We start from the raw sequence: 17,919 nt of genomic DNA on the forward strand, positions 1-17,919 counted from the left end.
CTTCTTTACATTATCTTCACTTCTGAATTCAATGATTGTAATAAATCCACCCTCTGGGAAGTATCCTTTTTCTATTTAGTTCAATTTTTATTATTCTAAAAGATAGCATTTTATCCTGTAAAAATGACAGCAGGAAGGAGGAAAAGGGCACAGGTGGAATGACTGTGGGCAGAAGTGTTTTCTTCTGTAATAGGAAGTGAGTTTCCTGCTTCCTAAATAGTGGCCCAGTTTAGGGATCCTATAAATAAACAAAGCACACCTTGTTATATACATCAGTCTGAACCTAACATCAGAAATCAAAGTGTAGCAAAGATTCCAACATCTAGAAGCTTTGGAAGTCAAATTCTTTGCAACAGAGAACATTCTTGCTTTAGCCAGATAACTGTAGAGGGTCCCAATATTGCACAAAGCCTGCACCAGGCTACTCGGGACTGGAATTACAAGTACTATACTCTACTTGTGGGAGTCACTGCTCAATCTGATACTTTTTTAATGCATGAAGAACACTCATCAGTTTTGGTCCAAGACACCACAAACCAATCTTTCATCTTGAATGCTTCATGTATATTTCCACATTTTCCTTCTTTAGAGTTTTTTGGCCCTCTGAAAGGTTTAGATCCATATTTATTATAGAGATACAGGAAAGACCGTTAACTTGGTACTAGGGAGCACCTAGTACCTAGTGTGTAAAATGTAGGGTTGCTCTACACTTTATAGCAAAAACTGAAAAACCAAACACTATTTGAGCATTTTTCTGTTCATGGTTAAACCCAATAATGATTCCTTGCCCCCACCCCCACATCTACCAGGGACTGCAAAACTGAAGGCAACTGCCCTAAAACAGGATGTTTACTGCTTAGAATGTCACTGGATTCCTGCTGTCGGTTTCCCACCTGAAATCAGGAGAGAACAGATTCGTAGCAAGGAAAGCAATGGGCACTCTGCCACTCCTTGCCGCCTTATCCCAACAAGACAATGCTTTAGGTCGGCTCTTCATGGCCCCCAGCAAGCAATCCTGATATCACGACTAATAACAAGCAACCAAAGTCTATTTTTTTCTTGTTTTATCAAAACGGGTCTTTCCAGCAGAGAAAAGTGGTCAAAAGTACCTCTCAAAAGTTCAATATACTATTTGGACCAAGGCTCTGTTTCTGTTTCTGATACTCATTTTCATTTTTTAAAAGATAAAGCAAAAGCTAAGTAAATTTTATCTTAGACATCACTGAACTTGAAATGACCTCAGAGAGCACATATTCTAAGCACTCATTTTTCAGGTGAAGAAACTGAAACTAAGAGAGGTGAAGTGACTGAGTTCTCCAGCTCCTTATCCGGGCCTTCCACTTCTCACGTGGCTGGTTCCGGACCACCTCAGCATTTGATTCATCTAATCATAAGAAGGGAAATAAATAAATCTCCAAATAAGCATGCTCCTATTTTTATATATATTAGGTATTCATAAACAAAGACAGTTTTCACTTGAGAACTACAAGCTCAATGCTATATAGTAGCAGGGTTTCTCACCTAGGCACCGTTGACATTTAAGGTCAGATTGTTCTTTGTTGCAGGGGAGGGAGCTGTCTTGTGCATTCTAGGATGTTCTGCAGCATTCTTGGCCTCTTACCCACCAGACGCCAGTAGCATTCCCCCACCAAGTTCAGACAACCAAAATGTCTGCGGACATTGTCAAATGACCTCTGGGAGACAAAACTGCCCCATTGAGAATCACTGCCCTACAGCCATACCTCCTACACATCTCTCAGCCACCAGGACGCCTTCAATCATTGCCAAAAGTCAGATGCCAGAGGTCTGGGGTGACCAAGGAATTTGCAATACGTTACATATGGATGGGAGAAGGTGCTTCCTGATTTTCTCTCAGAAAAACAAAGGAGAGACCCTGTCCTGGCACAGAAATGATCAGGAGAAGGATAACTTCAGAAAAAGAGAGAAAAAAGGTAACAGTAAATTGAGATGAAAAACAATAAAAGGAGAAGTGGGAAAAAAAAACAGTGAGAAAGACAGAAGAAAGGGAAGTGGAAAGAAGAAAGAGGTCACCAGTGAGAAGGGTTTTTTACATTCCAGAGTTTGTAGGACAGAGAAACCCATTATAAGATAAAGTGGCATATTTTCATCAGGCATAATTTTTTAAAAAGGCAACTCAGTCTGAGAAAAGGGTCAAGAACTTTCCACCAAGTCATTGTGAGGCTTTGGGAAAAGACCATTATCCCCAGATGATGGACCCCTCAGGGAGTTCTATGTGAAGCTCTTTGTTAGGGCCTCACATGTTTAAAACTCTAAAACCCTTTAAAACAGCTTAGCCTGGAGTTTTACCCACATTAGTGTTCCTGGCGTACAATGAATCTGAATGGGTCTTTAAAATAATGAACATGACTCTTCACATGCAGGGTACAATTTTTTTAACTACTGCTTCCCCAAAACTTATTTCATCTCACAACACCCTCTGGGAAACAGAATAGCTCTGGATGTTTTTCAGACTTTTACTTTCCTTAGAAAGTTAATGTGGCTAATTGAATGGCATCTCTGGTTTTGACTTAATTCTAAAATATGCGGATAATAACATGCCTATTTCTGAATCTAGTCACAAGTCTAAGTTACCCACGACAAGCTGGCCACTCAATTCTTACAGTAGCTCTTCTTTTGTACATACTCAAAAATATCCATTATTTTAAAAAGGCACTTCTTAAAAAAATCATTATTTTAATGAGTTTTCACGGAAAAACAAAACTTTTAAAAACTTCTAATCCTGTGATTCTTAAACCCAAAAGTACTTAGGAATCACTTAGGATCTTGTTAAAATGCAGATTCTAACCCATTAGATCTGAGTGGGTCTGAGATTCTGCATTTCTAACAAGCTTGCAGGTAATGCTGATGTTGTGGGTCCAGACTCACACTTTGAGTAAGAAGGCTCTAAATCGACTCCATTCCAAAAAATCACCTATCTGATTATGTTGTTTCCATCCTGTAAAAACTTACTATGGCCAACTGCTCACTGCTTACCACGGAAAGCCCAAACTCACTCGCAAGATATTAAAGCCTCCCATGATATAACTCCAATCTGGCTCCAGCTCTACCGACTCCCTTCGCCCAACATGGACACTATGAAGCAGCCACACCAACTCTGTATGTTCCCTCAAATTCCATGGACCCTGCATTTCCCTGATTTGGTCCCACTGTCGCCTATGCCGGGGCAGCTCTACCACCAAAATCTTCACCGAGCCTCAAGGCACAGCTCAAATGTTACCTCTTCCAAGAGGCCTTCCCCAAGTCCTTCTAGAAACAAAGTAATTTTTCCTCCCACTATACCTAGCACTTGGCATTCAAATATCTACACTGGGATGTCTGGTTTTCTGGAAAGTTATGATCCACCCAGTAAAACTGTAAAACTTCGTGGACCCAACTCAGGAGTTAAAAAGATACTCAGTTTTAGAACTTCCACACCCCTGGCTCCTAAAGAAAGGAGTCCATCCGTAAATCCTCTGAAGAGTTAAAAATTCCACAGGATTACCCCCTAGACTTCTGGCCCCAAAAATGAATATTTAACAGTGGTTTCAGGCAGCTGGGTGTACATCCCGTCTACTCAAGAACATTCCCCGACAGTGGCCCCCACCGCTTCCTCATGGATGTTTCCTCAGTGTCTCCTAGAACATTGTCATCAACATACGATGTCCTCCGCCTTTAAAAAAAACACACATACAACAAAAAGAAACCCACCCTCCATCTTATTTCACTATTCCCTTTACAGCAAAACTCCTCCTCTGAAAAGACTCACTGTCCCCACTTTGTCCCCTTCTTTCTTTTTGACCCACACCTCTAACCACCAAAACTGCACTTGTCAAGGTCACCAGAGACTGCAGTGTTGCAAAGTGGGAGTCACTTCCGGGACTCCTCTCCCCTGACCTATGGCCATCACTGACATCGTTGGTCAACGCTCCCTGAAATCCTTTCTTTGCTTGTCTTGTGGGACACGACTTCTTTTTTCCTCTCCTCCCCGACCCTTCCCAGAAGCTGCTGTGTTCCAGTCTCGTCCGCCAGCCCCTCTACTTCCCTGACTCCGGACACTGGAGGAACCAGGCTCCATCTTTGCACCTCCTCTCCTCTCTCTACGCTCAGTCCCCAGGAGGCCCCCTCCAGTCCCACAGCTGGAAACACCCTGCATAAACTAAGGACGCCCAAGTTTACGCCTCCATTCCAGACGTCTCCCTGGAATCTAGACTCACCCAATTACCTCGAAATTAAGATGTCTAAGACTAAATTACTGACACACACTCCCCCCCCCCAAACCTGCTCCCCCTACCAGTGCTTCTTGCCTCGAAAAGCTGAGCTTCTGTCCTGCCGGCTGCTCAAACCACAGCCCCAGCGCCCTGCTCTTCTCTCACGCAGCCCACGCACTCCCGCTCGGCCTGTCACCAACACCCGCAAGATCCCTGCCGAGGCTGCGCCCTCCACACCTGCCACGGGTCCTGGACGGGGCCCTGCTCCCACGCTTGCCCGGTCCCCGCTGCTGCGGTCTACTTCCCACCCAGAGCCGGAGCAACCCTCTTCCAATATGCCGGACCGCGGTACTGTTCGCAAAACGGTCTGAGTGCTTCTTACTCGTCCTCTGAGTCACGCTCAACGTCCTCCCGAAAGTCCTTGAGTCGCCACTGAGCTGCCCTCCCCCCACCACCTTACAGATCCGGCCTCATCCACTTCCCCGCGGTTTCGCCAACACCGTTCCTGCCTCAGAACCTTCTCCGTACTCTCTGCCCGGTTCGTCAGGCCCAGCGCGCGCACCTCACTCGGGTGCGCTCCGGCGGCCTGGCCCGGGCGCCCGCTCCCGGCTCCCTGTGGGAAACCAGCGGGATTAGCTCCCTTCCCCGGCCTCGCTCTCCTCCACGTTGTCTGTGCCTCTCCTTTGTCTTTCTGTCAAAACGGAAACTTCGTATGAGCCGGGACTTGTTTATTTTGATTCCGGGTCACACAGGGCCTGGCGCCCCGTGCTGCTCCGCACGTTTTCACTGGATGAATGAACGAATATTGTGAGAGAATCACACCCTGAGTGTCCGTAGGCATTATGGGAAAAAAATAACGGTAGCGTTTCAAAGGAATAAAACCTCTACTAAACTACCTTCTTTTAATATATTGTCTCGACTGACACCTTGTAACGCCGAGAAGCGACACACTTACTTCCGGATCACCGTCTTGGACTCTGATGAACTCTGGCTCCCGTCTTCGTCACAGCTTGGGCTCGTCAGGTTTCCATACCTTCGCGGATAAAAACAAAGCAGGCCAGCAAAAACGGTCAGTGGTAGGAAGGCAGCTCCATTCAACTTCAGCTACAAAGTAACAGTTATACTTCTCAGGAGTAATTAAGGAAAGAAATGTTTCTGAAAGAGCATCGAAAATTGATGTGGTATTATTGACAGTTACTTAATGGGTCTATCTACATATTCTCAACGGAAAAGTAATTTAACAATTAATCACACTACTCAAAACTGTCTCTTAATATTGAACATTTCTTCGAATTTTTTGAGATGGCATTAGGTTTTTCCTCGCAGTGGGAGAATCAGATATTGCATGACACAAAGAAGGCAGACTGCTCAAGGACCGGACCCTGCCCCGCGCCCCTCTGCTGTGTCTGTTCAAGGGAGACATGGCTCTGCGGGCACAGCTCCTACACTCGTGCCACACGGGCGCACTAAAATGATGGGTCCACGCTACACTTAAGAGTCTGGTCTCCTTGAAGTTCAGTCCTACTGGGGAAGGATCATGGGATGACTCTGGACACTCGGATGAAGGCTGTGACAGAGACAAGGACGGCAGAGCAGGGTTCTTGCGCCTCAGCACCAGGAGAGCAGCTGTGGCTACACGGAGGCCAGGCTGCTCTAGACACAGCAACCGGGGAAGGGGGCGAGGGGGTACACATTTTTGGAAAGCAATAGGTACTTAAATTTTAAAAGTTCTCTCATTACAAATTCAAAATATAGTCAATAACTGATTGGTCCCTAATTACAATGTTAGCTGTTCTTCCCACTCCACGTGCGAGCAAGCCTATTTCACACAAATATATCATGTTTTGTTTGTTTCAGAATGTACATTTAGTATTTTCACTTTAAATTCTTGAGGAAGAGTCTTTATATTAATCTGTAATGCTTAAACTACTTCTGCAGTTATTCAGAGATTCCTTGGAGTTTCACAAGCTCGTTGTCTGTCCCAAAGTTTGGATAACAGAAATTCTGTAATTGGTGAGTTTACATTTTTAAAGAGCACACTTTTGTCTTCTACTAATGGGATTAAAGGCCCTAGTGTCCTTATGGTTCCTTGTTCCTAGGATTTACAGATCCTTTTAAAAAGAAAAGCCCACCATCTGGTTTGAGCGAATGCCAGTCCATCTGGTCTCCCATCACCCATCCCGGCAGGTTCCAGCTTGCACCCTCAGGCACAGCCCCCCCACCCACCTGCTCCTTTCTCTAGCTCATCAGCCTTATGGATTTCTTGGCCTCCCTAAGACATTTTCCACTGGTCTCCACCCTCCCTGTTCCTCTCCATTCTGTCCTGCACCTGCTGTTTTGAGGGCTTCCAAGGCTCCCCTTTGCACCTCCTGAGATAAGAACTCAATCAGATTAAGATTTACTCAACCCCATGTGAGCAAGGCAGGGATGGGAAACGAGATTCCCAGTAAATAAACACAGAGGGATTTTTTTGGCTCTATCTGTGGCCACCATCGTAGTGAACTATGTCCTCGTGTTCTCTCGCAACAGGCTTTGTGGTTTATTTAAGTAGGAAAGATTGGGGTGGAGCAGTCACGAGCAGAGCTAGTGGACAGCCACCGCACCTTTCACCTACCTAGGGAGATCTAGAAACTCTTCTCCTGCCATCCCTTAATGTCTAAATGTGAAACTTAATCTTTATTTTTCTCCCATTCCATTAATTCTGTCTCTGGTTATTCTGGAACTATCACATCTTTTATCTTCTGACCAGAAGCTATGAGATGGGGAAATAAAAGGGGAAAATGCTTACAAGGGAAAGGTACATATTTGACTGCTCCTGATAGTTTTCTTTTCAGAGAGATTTGGACTAAAAGTTTCTAGATCTTTCTATTCTTTATCTTTAACTTCTCATACTCTCCTCTTTTCCTACATTTTTCAGACTCAGAGCCAAAGTAGAGGTTTGGATGGCACTGAAACCTGTCACAGTTCCTCCCCCAGAATGTGATGCCACGACGTGCAATCAGATGGTGTTAAGAACGACTAAGCAACTTACACTGGTGAGCAAGGTTCTCTCTCACTAATTAAGCTGGTACCATCTGCAATGGCTCAGAAGACCACATTGGTATGTTTCCCGGCTACCAGAGTGTCTACAGATTCAGAATCAGGACCTAAGTGAATGTTCAATAGTAATTTGGAGACCAGTAAGAGCCATCAATAATAAGGCGCGTATGGCAAAGCACATGGTCCAGTTGCTGAGGCTCAAACCTTGCAGACATTCCTGATTCTTCTTCACTCAATCCATTGGAAATCCTTTTGAGTCTTCCTTTACGACATATCCTGAATCCACACATTTCTGATCACTCCACTGCTTCAACCCTGGCTCAAACTACCACCATCTTTGGCCTAGAATCAATGCAACACCAACCTAACTAGTCTCCTCGCTTCCACCCAGCAGCCATAGCAATCCTGTTCAATGTCAATCAGATCCTGTCACTGCTCTGTTCAAAACCCCCCATGAAAAGCTGGGCATGGCTGTACACACCTGCAGTCCCGGCTACCCAGGAGTCTGAATCCAGCCTGGGCAACGCATAGCAAGACCCCCATTTCTAAAAAAGAAAAGAAAGAAAGAAAGCAAAGAAAAAGAAAAAAAAGAAACCCTCCCATGACTCTCATCTTACCCTGAGAAAAGGCCAAAGTCTTAGGTATCTCACAAGGCCCTAAATGATCTAACGAGACCTCTGCCCACATGTCCAGGTGCTCACTCCCTTCCAGCCTCGCTGGCCTCCTCACTGCTCCGCCCACATGCTGGGCATGCTCCTGCCGCAGAATCTGTGCTTGCTGCTGCCTCTTCCCACACCTATGCCATTCCCTCAGCTCCTTAGGTCTTTGCTCAAATGTCACTTTATCAGTGAGGCCTTCCTGACCACCTATTTAAGATACAAACCAACTCTAACATCACCCCCTTCCGTGCTATATTTTCCTCTATAGCTTTTTTCAACAACTTCTAATACACTGTATAATTAATTTAGTTATTATGTTAATTGCCCATTAGAACATAAATTCCATGGGAGCAGGATTTTTGTCTCTTTTGCTCACTATTCTTTAGAGCTTGAAACGGTGCCTGACACCCAACAGGCACGTGATGGCTATTTGTAGTGAGCAAAGAGTGCTCCGGCGGGTTTCCAGAGAAAGACATGACAGTGGACCTCCCAACTATTAATACCAGGTTCAGATTTGTCTCTGCAAAGGCATGATTTGGCTTTATGCTTTTACAAGTGGCAAAGCTGTCTGTGCCTTCATTTCTATGGGCTTTGGGGCATAAAAAAGCTTCAAGATAGCTGTGATTATTCCAAAAATCTAAAATGAAAATGAAAAAGAAAGTTTTAAGATGTTAAACCCAACATCTTGAAGGTATAAACAGCATGAAAATGCAAAAAGAAAAATATGTATATACACTGTTACACAGGAGTCTTTTAGAAGTGAGATAAATATCCTGTAACCCTCTGGAACTTAATGGACTGGGGCAAGGATGATTTTTTTTCCTGCACCTTTCTTATCATTAAGGAGAATTAATGCTTCACAGAAAAGAAAGTAGACTGGCGTTGGAATCAAGAGCTCTCTAATGTTCAGGCTGGGTCATTTGAGAGTCAGTTTTACTAGATTAAGAATGTTTCTTTGATGTTTCCCTAGACCCTCTCATAGCTTCCCATCAAAAATGAAAGTCAAGTTCAATTCACTTATTCCAGGGGAGTAAATAAAGGGTATGTATGTGTGTATTTAATTACTGGCAGTAGAACAACTACAGACAAACCTGTCGACAATGTCGCCTCCAATTTCTGTAAAGCCTCCCTCGGATTTAAGATCAAAGCTCCAACCTCTTAAGAAGGCTTACCAATGAGCAACTGCCCTTCTTTAAACAGTAACTCATAAAACTTAAATTAAAATACAAATTGTCAGAATGACTCTGACATGGTTTTTCTCTGTTATCACAAGGCGAAAGAACGACTTACAAATGTCTCCTAAAGTACAGCCTTAAGCAGTTATTTACTGCAGCTTAAAAATTCCTCCCCCCAAAAAAAGAAAAAAAAAAAAAACAATACAATGTTTAACTGGTTGCTAATATTTAAACAGGAAACGGTTATTTCCAGAGGGGATGTCCGTAGTCTTTGGCGTCTATCTGGGAGGATGAAATGCTTAATATGTGTTTGAAGGGAAGAACAAGGTATATTTGTGATTCAAAGAAATCCTTAGATAAAGTTGTCCCCAGGGAGGCCTTCCTAACCTTTGCTCCCCAACAGGAAAGTCTTAGTAACACCAGCCCAGGATGGGGGGTAATCTTGAAGAACTTTTCAAGCTCTACTTGATTCTGGCAAATGATTCAATAATGACAACAGTTAATAATTATTGAGAATTTACCATATGCCAAGCACTGGATTATTTCATTTAATTCTCACAATAATCCTATAGGGTGGTATTCTTATTCCTATTTTACAGATGAGAAAAAGGAGGCCCAGAAAGCTTGAGTAATATGCCCTCAAAGACACAACCAATAAGCGGGGCAGGATTTGAGCCTTGATAGACTTCAGAGAGACCAGCCTCTGAGTCACTACCCTACCATATAAGCTATGGCTGTCTTGTTACTTATTTATTTTTTGTCTTCCTCCATCACACTTTAACTCTTTGAGGTTACAAACCTTGAGCCTTCATTCATTCAGTTAGTCATTCATTCTTTTACTCAATTAGCCCCTCATTCAATGAGGATTATTTATTAAGGACTATGTCCAGGTACTATTCTAGACATTGAGGATACAGCCACAAACAAACCCCAGTCCCTGTTTTCATGGAGTATACATTGTAGTGGTGGTGGGGGAGACAGATGACAGTAATCTAATAATTAGTTAATATATATTAAGTCAGATAGTGAAAAGTGCAATGGAGAAAAATAAAGCAGGTCAGGGTGACCAGGCACAATGGAGGGTCAGGGGTTGCTATTTCATATGGGGTATTCAGGGGAGGGCCAATGTGACTGTGATAGCTAAGTAAAACCCTCCAGAAGCTGAAGCATGGGCCATGCAGACCTCTAGGGAAAGAGCCTTCCATGTAGCAGGAAGAGCCGTTGCAAAGGTCTTAGAATAGTGGCAGGATGATATTTTTAAGAACCATCAAGCTCCAGTGAGGAGCACAGCTGAGTAAGCAAGGGAGAGCAGGAGATGAGGCATGGAGGTGACAGGGACAGATCATGAGGGCCAGGTAGCCTGTGGCAAGGTCTCTGGTTTTACTCTTTTATCTTGCTTACTGCTACTTCCACTGAGCCTGGAATAGAGCCTGCACATAGCAGACACTCAATAAACATTTGCTAAATAAATTAATTAATACCCTCTACCACCATGAACAAAAGAAAAGCAGGGGAGGGAAGAGAAGGGAAGGAGATACTTACCAGGAATGGTGAAAGAACAGAAAAGAGGAAGTAAAGGAAAGACAGACCTCACATGAAGCTGCTGACTCAAGGACCTCTGGGAGTCTTTGCTTTTCTAATGAACCCCAGCCACGGAACATCTTAGGAATTTTTCTTTAACTGACCCACAAGAACACAGGTCAGGTATGAAAAAAACGTTCAGAAGCTGACCTTGACTTGGGAGAATGACATGGGTGAAATAGCCTGCAGATGTCTGGAACACCAAGCGAAGCCTTGGTGAAGACTTTGGACTGTATCCACAGACCAGCGAGACCGTTGCTTTTAATCACTCTGAATAATGTCCTGCACGCAGGCACCTCTCCACCCACGTCTGACCTGAGAACTGGTCATGGCCACCAAGCCTACCTTGGAAAGGTCTTGTTACCTCTTTGAAGCTGGTTATTCAAGGGGAAGACTAAGGACAAAGACAATAAAGCAAAAACTTCTTATTCTCTTACAGGAAAGAAAGGGGCCAGTGAGACTGAGCAGAGAACCCTGCACTGTGCTTTCCACCGTGAGGTCTAGTTGTCTAGACAAAGTTTTCCCATGATTAGAAAAAGACAGAAGACCCCAAAAGAGCTGCCCTGCTTCCCTCCAGGCCTTTGCCACAAAGGGCCCTCCACCACCCTGCCCACAATATCCCCGCAGTAGTCCCTGACAGTTAAGCAAAAAGTACCTAGTGTTTCTGCTCCACTCAACAGTTAAACAAAACGCTATAAAATTTTTCTCGAGAATAACACCTTCATTCCCAGCCTCAATCTACAACTGTCTAAAGAGATCATAAAAGGACAAAACTCTATAGACATTCATCCAAGGGAAAGAATACAAAAAGTTGTTGTCTCTTGTTTCTCACCCAAATTTCAAGTTATTTAGGTATGTTGGCTCTCCCACCCTTGCTATTTCCATTCCAAGTTCCTGTCTTCCATTTCTTTTCTCTGGCCCATTTTCTGCACTCAGAACTTGGTGGGCGGGCCATCGGTATCTCCTCTTTCCACTTATAGCTCATAACAATTCTTAACAACCAACTGCAAACGTGGGTTGTTAGTCAGCATGCTACAGTGGCTGTGGCTACCTGAAGAACAACACAAGAAACAGGTTAGGACGGGGGTAGGAAGCAGGCAGCACTGTGATATAACCACAGACTCTGTTAATGAGTCTAGATCTTTCTCAGGTTGAAGATGAATGAATACATTATTAACAAATCCATTCAACCTGTGGCTCGGTTTTCCCCAACCACAAAACATTGCTGTTGCAGAGCTCTTCAAGACTCTTACAAAACATGCTGTGAAAAACCAAATACAGTCATGGTATCCCATCATTTTCAGGACTGTTTTTCTCTCCTGTGCTTATAAAAACTCAACATAGCATCAATTTGCCTAAATTGGTGCTTACTGCCAACATTGGTAGAGGCCAAAGCAAAGGAATTGTGTTTCCCAGGACTAGGGGCCTGATGTCATTCTTAAGGGCTAAGCTCACAAAAAATAAATGTAAAACAAAAAGTCAAATAAGAGAAAAGTGATAAGAAAAACAAAAATTAACTCAAAAGCAGCCAGCACCTTCATCTTTTAGAGATTGAGATACTTTTTTAAACCATTAAATTTACTTTAATGAACCATTAAATGTACTTTAATTAAATTAATTAAGTTACTTTTCAGAACAGGTACTTCAGATTTTTGCCCCAATGATAATATAAGCTAAGAGCAGTGCCCTCCTCTGACTCACAGTGGCCACTCATGTGTCCTCTGTCACCTATGCTAAGAACTCTTTGCCTGGGGGGGGTTGTGACCCAGAGTCCCTGGATGAACTTACAGAGAACAGAGAAGTCTGGGAATCCCCTAAATTGTACGCAAAATTTTGCGATGTGTTTTTTTTCTACTGAGAGAGTCTGTAATTCTTTGTAGATTCTCAAAGGGGTTTGTGATCAACCCTTCCCACCAATTGCTGAAAACAGTCAAAACCACTGCTTTAGATTACCAAAGCTGCATTTAAAACTTTCTCCAGTACCACTCAGAATATGCACACATTGCCTTTCAGTTTCTTGTCAGTTTTGTTTTGTAGTTTCCAAACATAAGCACACTTTTTTTAACCTGCTGGGCAATTCAGTATTCTTTTTTTTTTTTTTTGAGACAGAGTCTCACTATGTTGCCCAGGCTAGAGTGAGTGCCATGGCGTCAGCCTAGCTCACAGCAACCTCAAACTCCTGGGCTCAAGCAATCCTCCTGCCTCAGCCTCCCAAGTAGCTGGGACTACAGGCATGCGCCACCATGCCCGGCTAATTTTTTCTATGTATTTTTAGTTGTCCAATTAATTTCTTTCTAATTTTAGTAGAGACGGGGTCTCGCTCTTGCTCAGGCTGGTTTCGAACTCCTGAGCTCAGAACGATCCACCCGCCTCGGCCTCCCAGAGAGCTAGGATAACAGGCGTGAGCCACTGCGCCCGGCCCAATTCAGTATTCTTTTCAAAAAAAGAAGGATAACTGCATGTCCTGCCTCCCTTTGCCAAGTGGTAACATTTTTATCTCTTAGGTCTTTCAAATCCCATTTCGAGAAAAGAAAGCGAGCCTGGTTATGATCCGAGGCAAAGCCTCTAACAGCATCCTTTTAATGTCTGCTTTAACAGAACCGTCATTGCCGTCCCATAAAGCTAGGGTTCTGCAGTCACCACACGATGGCATCGAGAATTCCCATAGGGCTACTGGCTGAGAGTTGGGTCCACTTGGCAAAAATAAGTAAAGATTTCCCAAAGACACCCAACCCAGTAGGGAAGAGAACTCATTTCCCTTTTCCCTCGTGTAATTATGGTTGGATGTAATTCTAAAACAGTACCAGATTAAACTTTTCTAGTTAACCCAAAGCAACTGGCACAGTTACAGAGAGAAAATAGTAATAATGCCTGTCGCATTGAGGCTGAGCCCTGTCCTTTGTTTCCAGCCGTACTTCTTGGAGCTGCATGTGTGGCCACAACTAAACAGGGCATGACAGCCTGAACAAAAAAAAGATGAAGGTGAACATCTGACCTTCAACATCTTTAAACCCATGAGCACTAGATTTTTGGAGTCAATCTCCCTGACAAGATTTCCTTGTTTCTTATCTGTTGCAGCTGCAACAAATTACCACAAAGTTAGTCGCTTATGAACACAAATTTATTATTTCATAGTTCTGTAAGTCCAAGGGCCAAACCAGGTCTCACTGGGCTAAAATCAAGGTATTGGCAGGGCTGTGTTCCTTCCTAGAGGCTCTAAGAAAGAATCCATTTCAATTGCCTCTTCTAGCTTGGAGAAGCTGCCTGCATTCCTTAGCTCAGGTCCCCTTCCTCCATCTTCAAAGCCAGCAACATAGACAGCATCTATGTGATCTTGTTTCCATCTTCAGGACTCTTTCTCGACTCTCTTCTGCCTCCATCTTTCACATTTCAGGACCTTTGTGATTACATTGGGCCCATCCAGATAATCCAAGATAATCTCCTTATTTAAAAGTCAGCTGACTGTCAACCTTAATTCCATCTGTAATCAACCTAATTCCCCTTTGCCATCTAACCTATAACCTAACACAATCATAGGTTCTGGAGATCAGGATGTGGACATCTTTGGATATGTAAATTATTATAAATGTTACATCTTCTATTGTTTCCTGAGCTAAACTGTTTTTCTTTACCTGATAAAGCATGAAGCACATGACCTACAAAAGTTTCCAATGTCCTTTCTATGTTATAAACATTTCGATACTCAAAGATTCTTGTAGTCCTTGTTACAATCTTCTTTTCTCTTATACCAGCCAGTAGTTTCACCTTCCTCATAGCCACGGGAAATAAGACCCGAGTCCAATTTATCTTTCAGCAATCTGCCTTTTTTAATAACCATTAATATATATACCATACAAGGTTTTTTGTTTTGTTTTGTTTTGTTTGCCTACCTAAAGAAAATCCATTGAAACTCATTTGCTATAACAAAAATCTTAATAAATGGCCTTCGTGTACTAAGAAATTCTTAGCCTAGTCAGGATATGCAGTGTGTAATTCTGTATGGTAAGCTGGAGAGGAAACAAAGCAATGTTAAGATTTCCTGAAAGCTTCTGCTTTCCTACTAAGTAAATGGGATGAGCATGCTGGAGCCAACTGACGAATAAATCGCACCTTTTCCATGCACAGTGGGACAAAGGACTTAAGGGGTGACCCACTCATTTCCATTTTGCCCTGTGGAAAGTTGGGGAGGGGAGTTACTTAAGTTATGAAGAGAATGCCGTAGCATTATTCCAAAAAACTTTCCTACATAAGTTATAGAAGTTAAACGTTAATAAACTCTTAGAACAATCAAAAGTATAGAAAAAATCATACATGAGTTTAATAGTAACAAGATTTAATTTGTTTACGCTATAAAAGACCAGCACCTGGAGGTGACTTATGGTCCCCAACGTAAGATGCCGTGAGACCCTTCACTGGGCTCGGTTTCCAGGATCTGCTTTCTAGAGCTCTCGGTGCTGATAAGTTACTTTCCTCAGACCTGGAAGAGCAGAAGGAAGACATTAGGGATCTTGCCTCCTAGTGAAAGAAAAGGAAGTAAGAGAACCTCATGAGCACTGCCTGCCAGCATGAATCGAGGAATATTTGGCAAGTGCTTAGTGTAATTCTAGCACTAAATAAAAAACTTAAATTATTTTAAGTGAGGTTTAACAAAAAGTAATTTGGAACATATTGCATGCATCTCAAAAACAATTACCGAGCTTCTCATGCTAAGAATTATTTGAGAACTGAATGGATTTGTATTATGGGCTTTTTATGGAAGGTTTACTACTACCACCTCACAGCTCCCATGTAGGAAAAGTTTTTATTAAAAATGCACGTTTGGTCCTCACTGCCTTGACAGTGATGGTACAAGTCTATAGCTTTATTTGTCTCTCCCACTAAACGTAGGTAGAGGCTAGGTAATATTCACTGTCATACTTTTCAAAGCGCCTGCTTTGTAATAGGCATGAATAATAATAACCATTATTTATTTGTTAGACAAATAGTTCCTAAGCACCTACTGCAGGCACCATTCCTCTCCGAGTGTAGAGCCGTGAATAAGACAAACATAGTCTCTGAGTAGGGAAGATAGGCAAGAAATAAGCAAAATAAGCAAGGTAACTTCAAATAATGTTAAATGCCATGAAGAAAGAAAACAACAGGGCAATAAAAATGGTAACCTCTTAAGCACTTAACATTTTCCAGCCACTATGCTAATAAGAACTTTACCTATATTATTAAGTTTGAACCTCATAATAGCCCTCTAAATTAGGTGCTATTTTTATTCTCATTTTATAGATGATGAAACTGATGCTAATAAGATAAATTAACTTGCTCAGTGCTGCAGAGCAAGTAAGGAGTGCAAAACTGGGATCAAATTCAAGTTTTCTGACTCCTGAGCCCACGTTCTCAACCATTGTACTATCCACCTCACACCTGAATCTCGTGGCTAAAAGACAGAAAAATTGCTTTTCCCATGAAGTACCCTAAAACTCTGAAGGAAAGAGGAGCATATTTGGTACTTAAGACAAAATCCTTGGAAATAAATAAAATTTTCCAACTTTATATTTGATCAACTCCTCTCTGTGCTGTGGAGGAACTAGCCTCACTAACAAGGACAGTTCCATGCTTGCTGGTCACTGGTACATCATGTTTTACATATAAAAGTGTTACTGCTTCAGGTTACGTGAAGCGTGGATTTAAGGTGACTGTTCCCACAGTGGTAATATATTTGCTTAAATCCACCCACGCTTTCTCATCTGCTATCCCCCACCCTCTCCAGCAAGAGCCCTCTTCCAGAAGTAGCTCGTCAAGGTCAGGGACTTGGCCTGAGCCCATCAAATACACAGAAACAGTCCAGACACACAGACGCAACAGGGACCTTTATAGCCCATGATCTATCTAAGTGATCACCTAAGATCACTGGCCAACACTCAGTTTTGAGTCCCCTCCCCCCAAAATCCTCTCTTATTATCTGTCATAGAACCTAGCTCTTATTTCCCAACGGTCAGATTAATTTTAATTATATAAATTTATTTGTATGCTGTTTTGTTTAGTGTGACTCTCTCACTAGGCCTTAAGCAAGATGAGGGCAGGGGCTACGGCAGGTTCGTCCCCCATGATACACACCGCATCTTGTAAGCACACGGCACATGTTAAACAGCCGACAGATACTGTTTGAGCAGATGAGTGGATCAGAGCATTGATGGTCAAGTGAACTGCCCACAAAGGTGGGAAGGGAGGGGCCCTCAGGAATTGCATTTTCTGTGGAAAATCGATTGAGGGAGTAGCAAAAAGGATGTAACCCCTTCCTTTTAAAATTAACAAATCAAAGGAGGTACTACGGTGATACTTGGGAAGAGCTTCTGAGGCAGAAGGGGGAAGGTTTTAATTCCAACTCTGCCACTAACTGATTGAACGTTTCCAAGCCACAATATTCCCCTCCATAAACACGGGGGTAATAACAAGTAGACTAAAGGAGATAAAGTGTGTGAAAATGCGTGGCAAGCACATATGGGGAGAAGTCAGTTCAAAGACCTGCTGAATTAGTGTCTGTGACATAAACAAGCAAATTTAAGTCAGATTATCTTAAAGAAGAATGTTTACAAATGGCTTTAACCTTTACCCTCCCCAAAAGTCCTCCACTGGGAGAATTCTCTTGAAAGGGAGGGAGCAATTCAGACTATTGCTCAGTGCTTTCCACACTGTGACCTGAGTGCCATTAGTGGTTTGGCAAAGATTTCTGGAGACCTGGTTCACCCCTAGTCTGCCTGTTGTTGGCATTCCACTTGCTTCTGAGATCAGAGATGTGTATCAGAGAAAGGGAGAATGTTCAAGAAATAGCCCAAAAGGTAGCTACTATCACAGCTGTCTGAAGAAAAGTCTTGATATTTATGTAAACATTTCATGGTTCTCAGTAAGGATCACTAGCTGAAGTAGGCTACCCTCTACATTGGAAGCTGGGCATTTTCAGTGGTATCTAATTAACTCCATTACTTTTTTAAATGATATGGTAGGAAGAACAGATTTTTAAGTGGAGTGTATTTTGAAGTTAGAGAAAATAAAATCTCAAAACCTCAACACAAACAGCTAACCCACAGTTCAAGAACTTTCTCTTGGGCGAATAGGAAGCCAGTGTGGTCTAGAAGTAACTCTGAGCCATGGTGAGAAGCACAGGAAACAGGAGTCCTTGTGAAATGCTGATCACACCAAACGAAGGATAAACAAACACATGGGATTAGCCAAACATGACTTCAA

The 17,919-nt window shown here is 42.8% G+C and overlaps 1 protein-coding gene across 1 annotated transcript in view; it reads right to left on the reverse strand.

Moving 5' to 3' along the window:
* RGL1 (ral guanine nucleotide dissociation stimulator-like 1) overlaps positions 1 to 17,919 on the reverse strand; it is a 138,779-nt gene that overhangs the window by 54,626 nt on the left and 66,234 nt on the right. The window contains exon 4 of the mRNA XM_012639986.1: positions 5,185 to 5,262. Within this exon, the coding sequence (XP_012495440.1) occupies positions 5,185 to 5,262 (78 nt within the window). The remainder of the gene's footprint in view (positions 1 to 5,184; positions 5,263 to 17,919) is intronic.

Source organism: Propithecus coquereli, unplaced genomic scaffold (assembly GCF_000956105.1).
Source record: "Propithecus coquereli isolate 6110/MARCELLA unplaced genomic scaffold, Pcoq_1.0 Scaffold146, whole genome shotgun sequence".
NCBI lineage: Eukaryota > Metazoa > Chordata > Mammalia > Primates > Indriidae > Propithecus > Propithecus coquereli.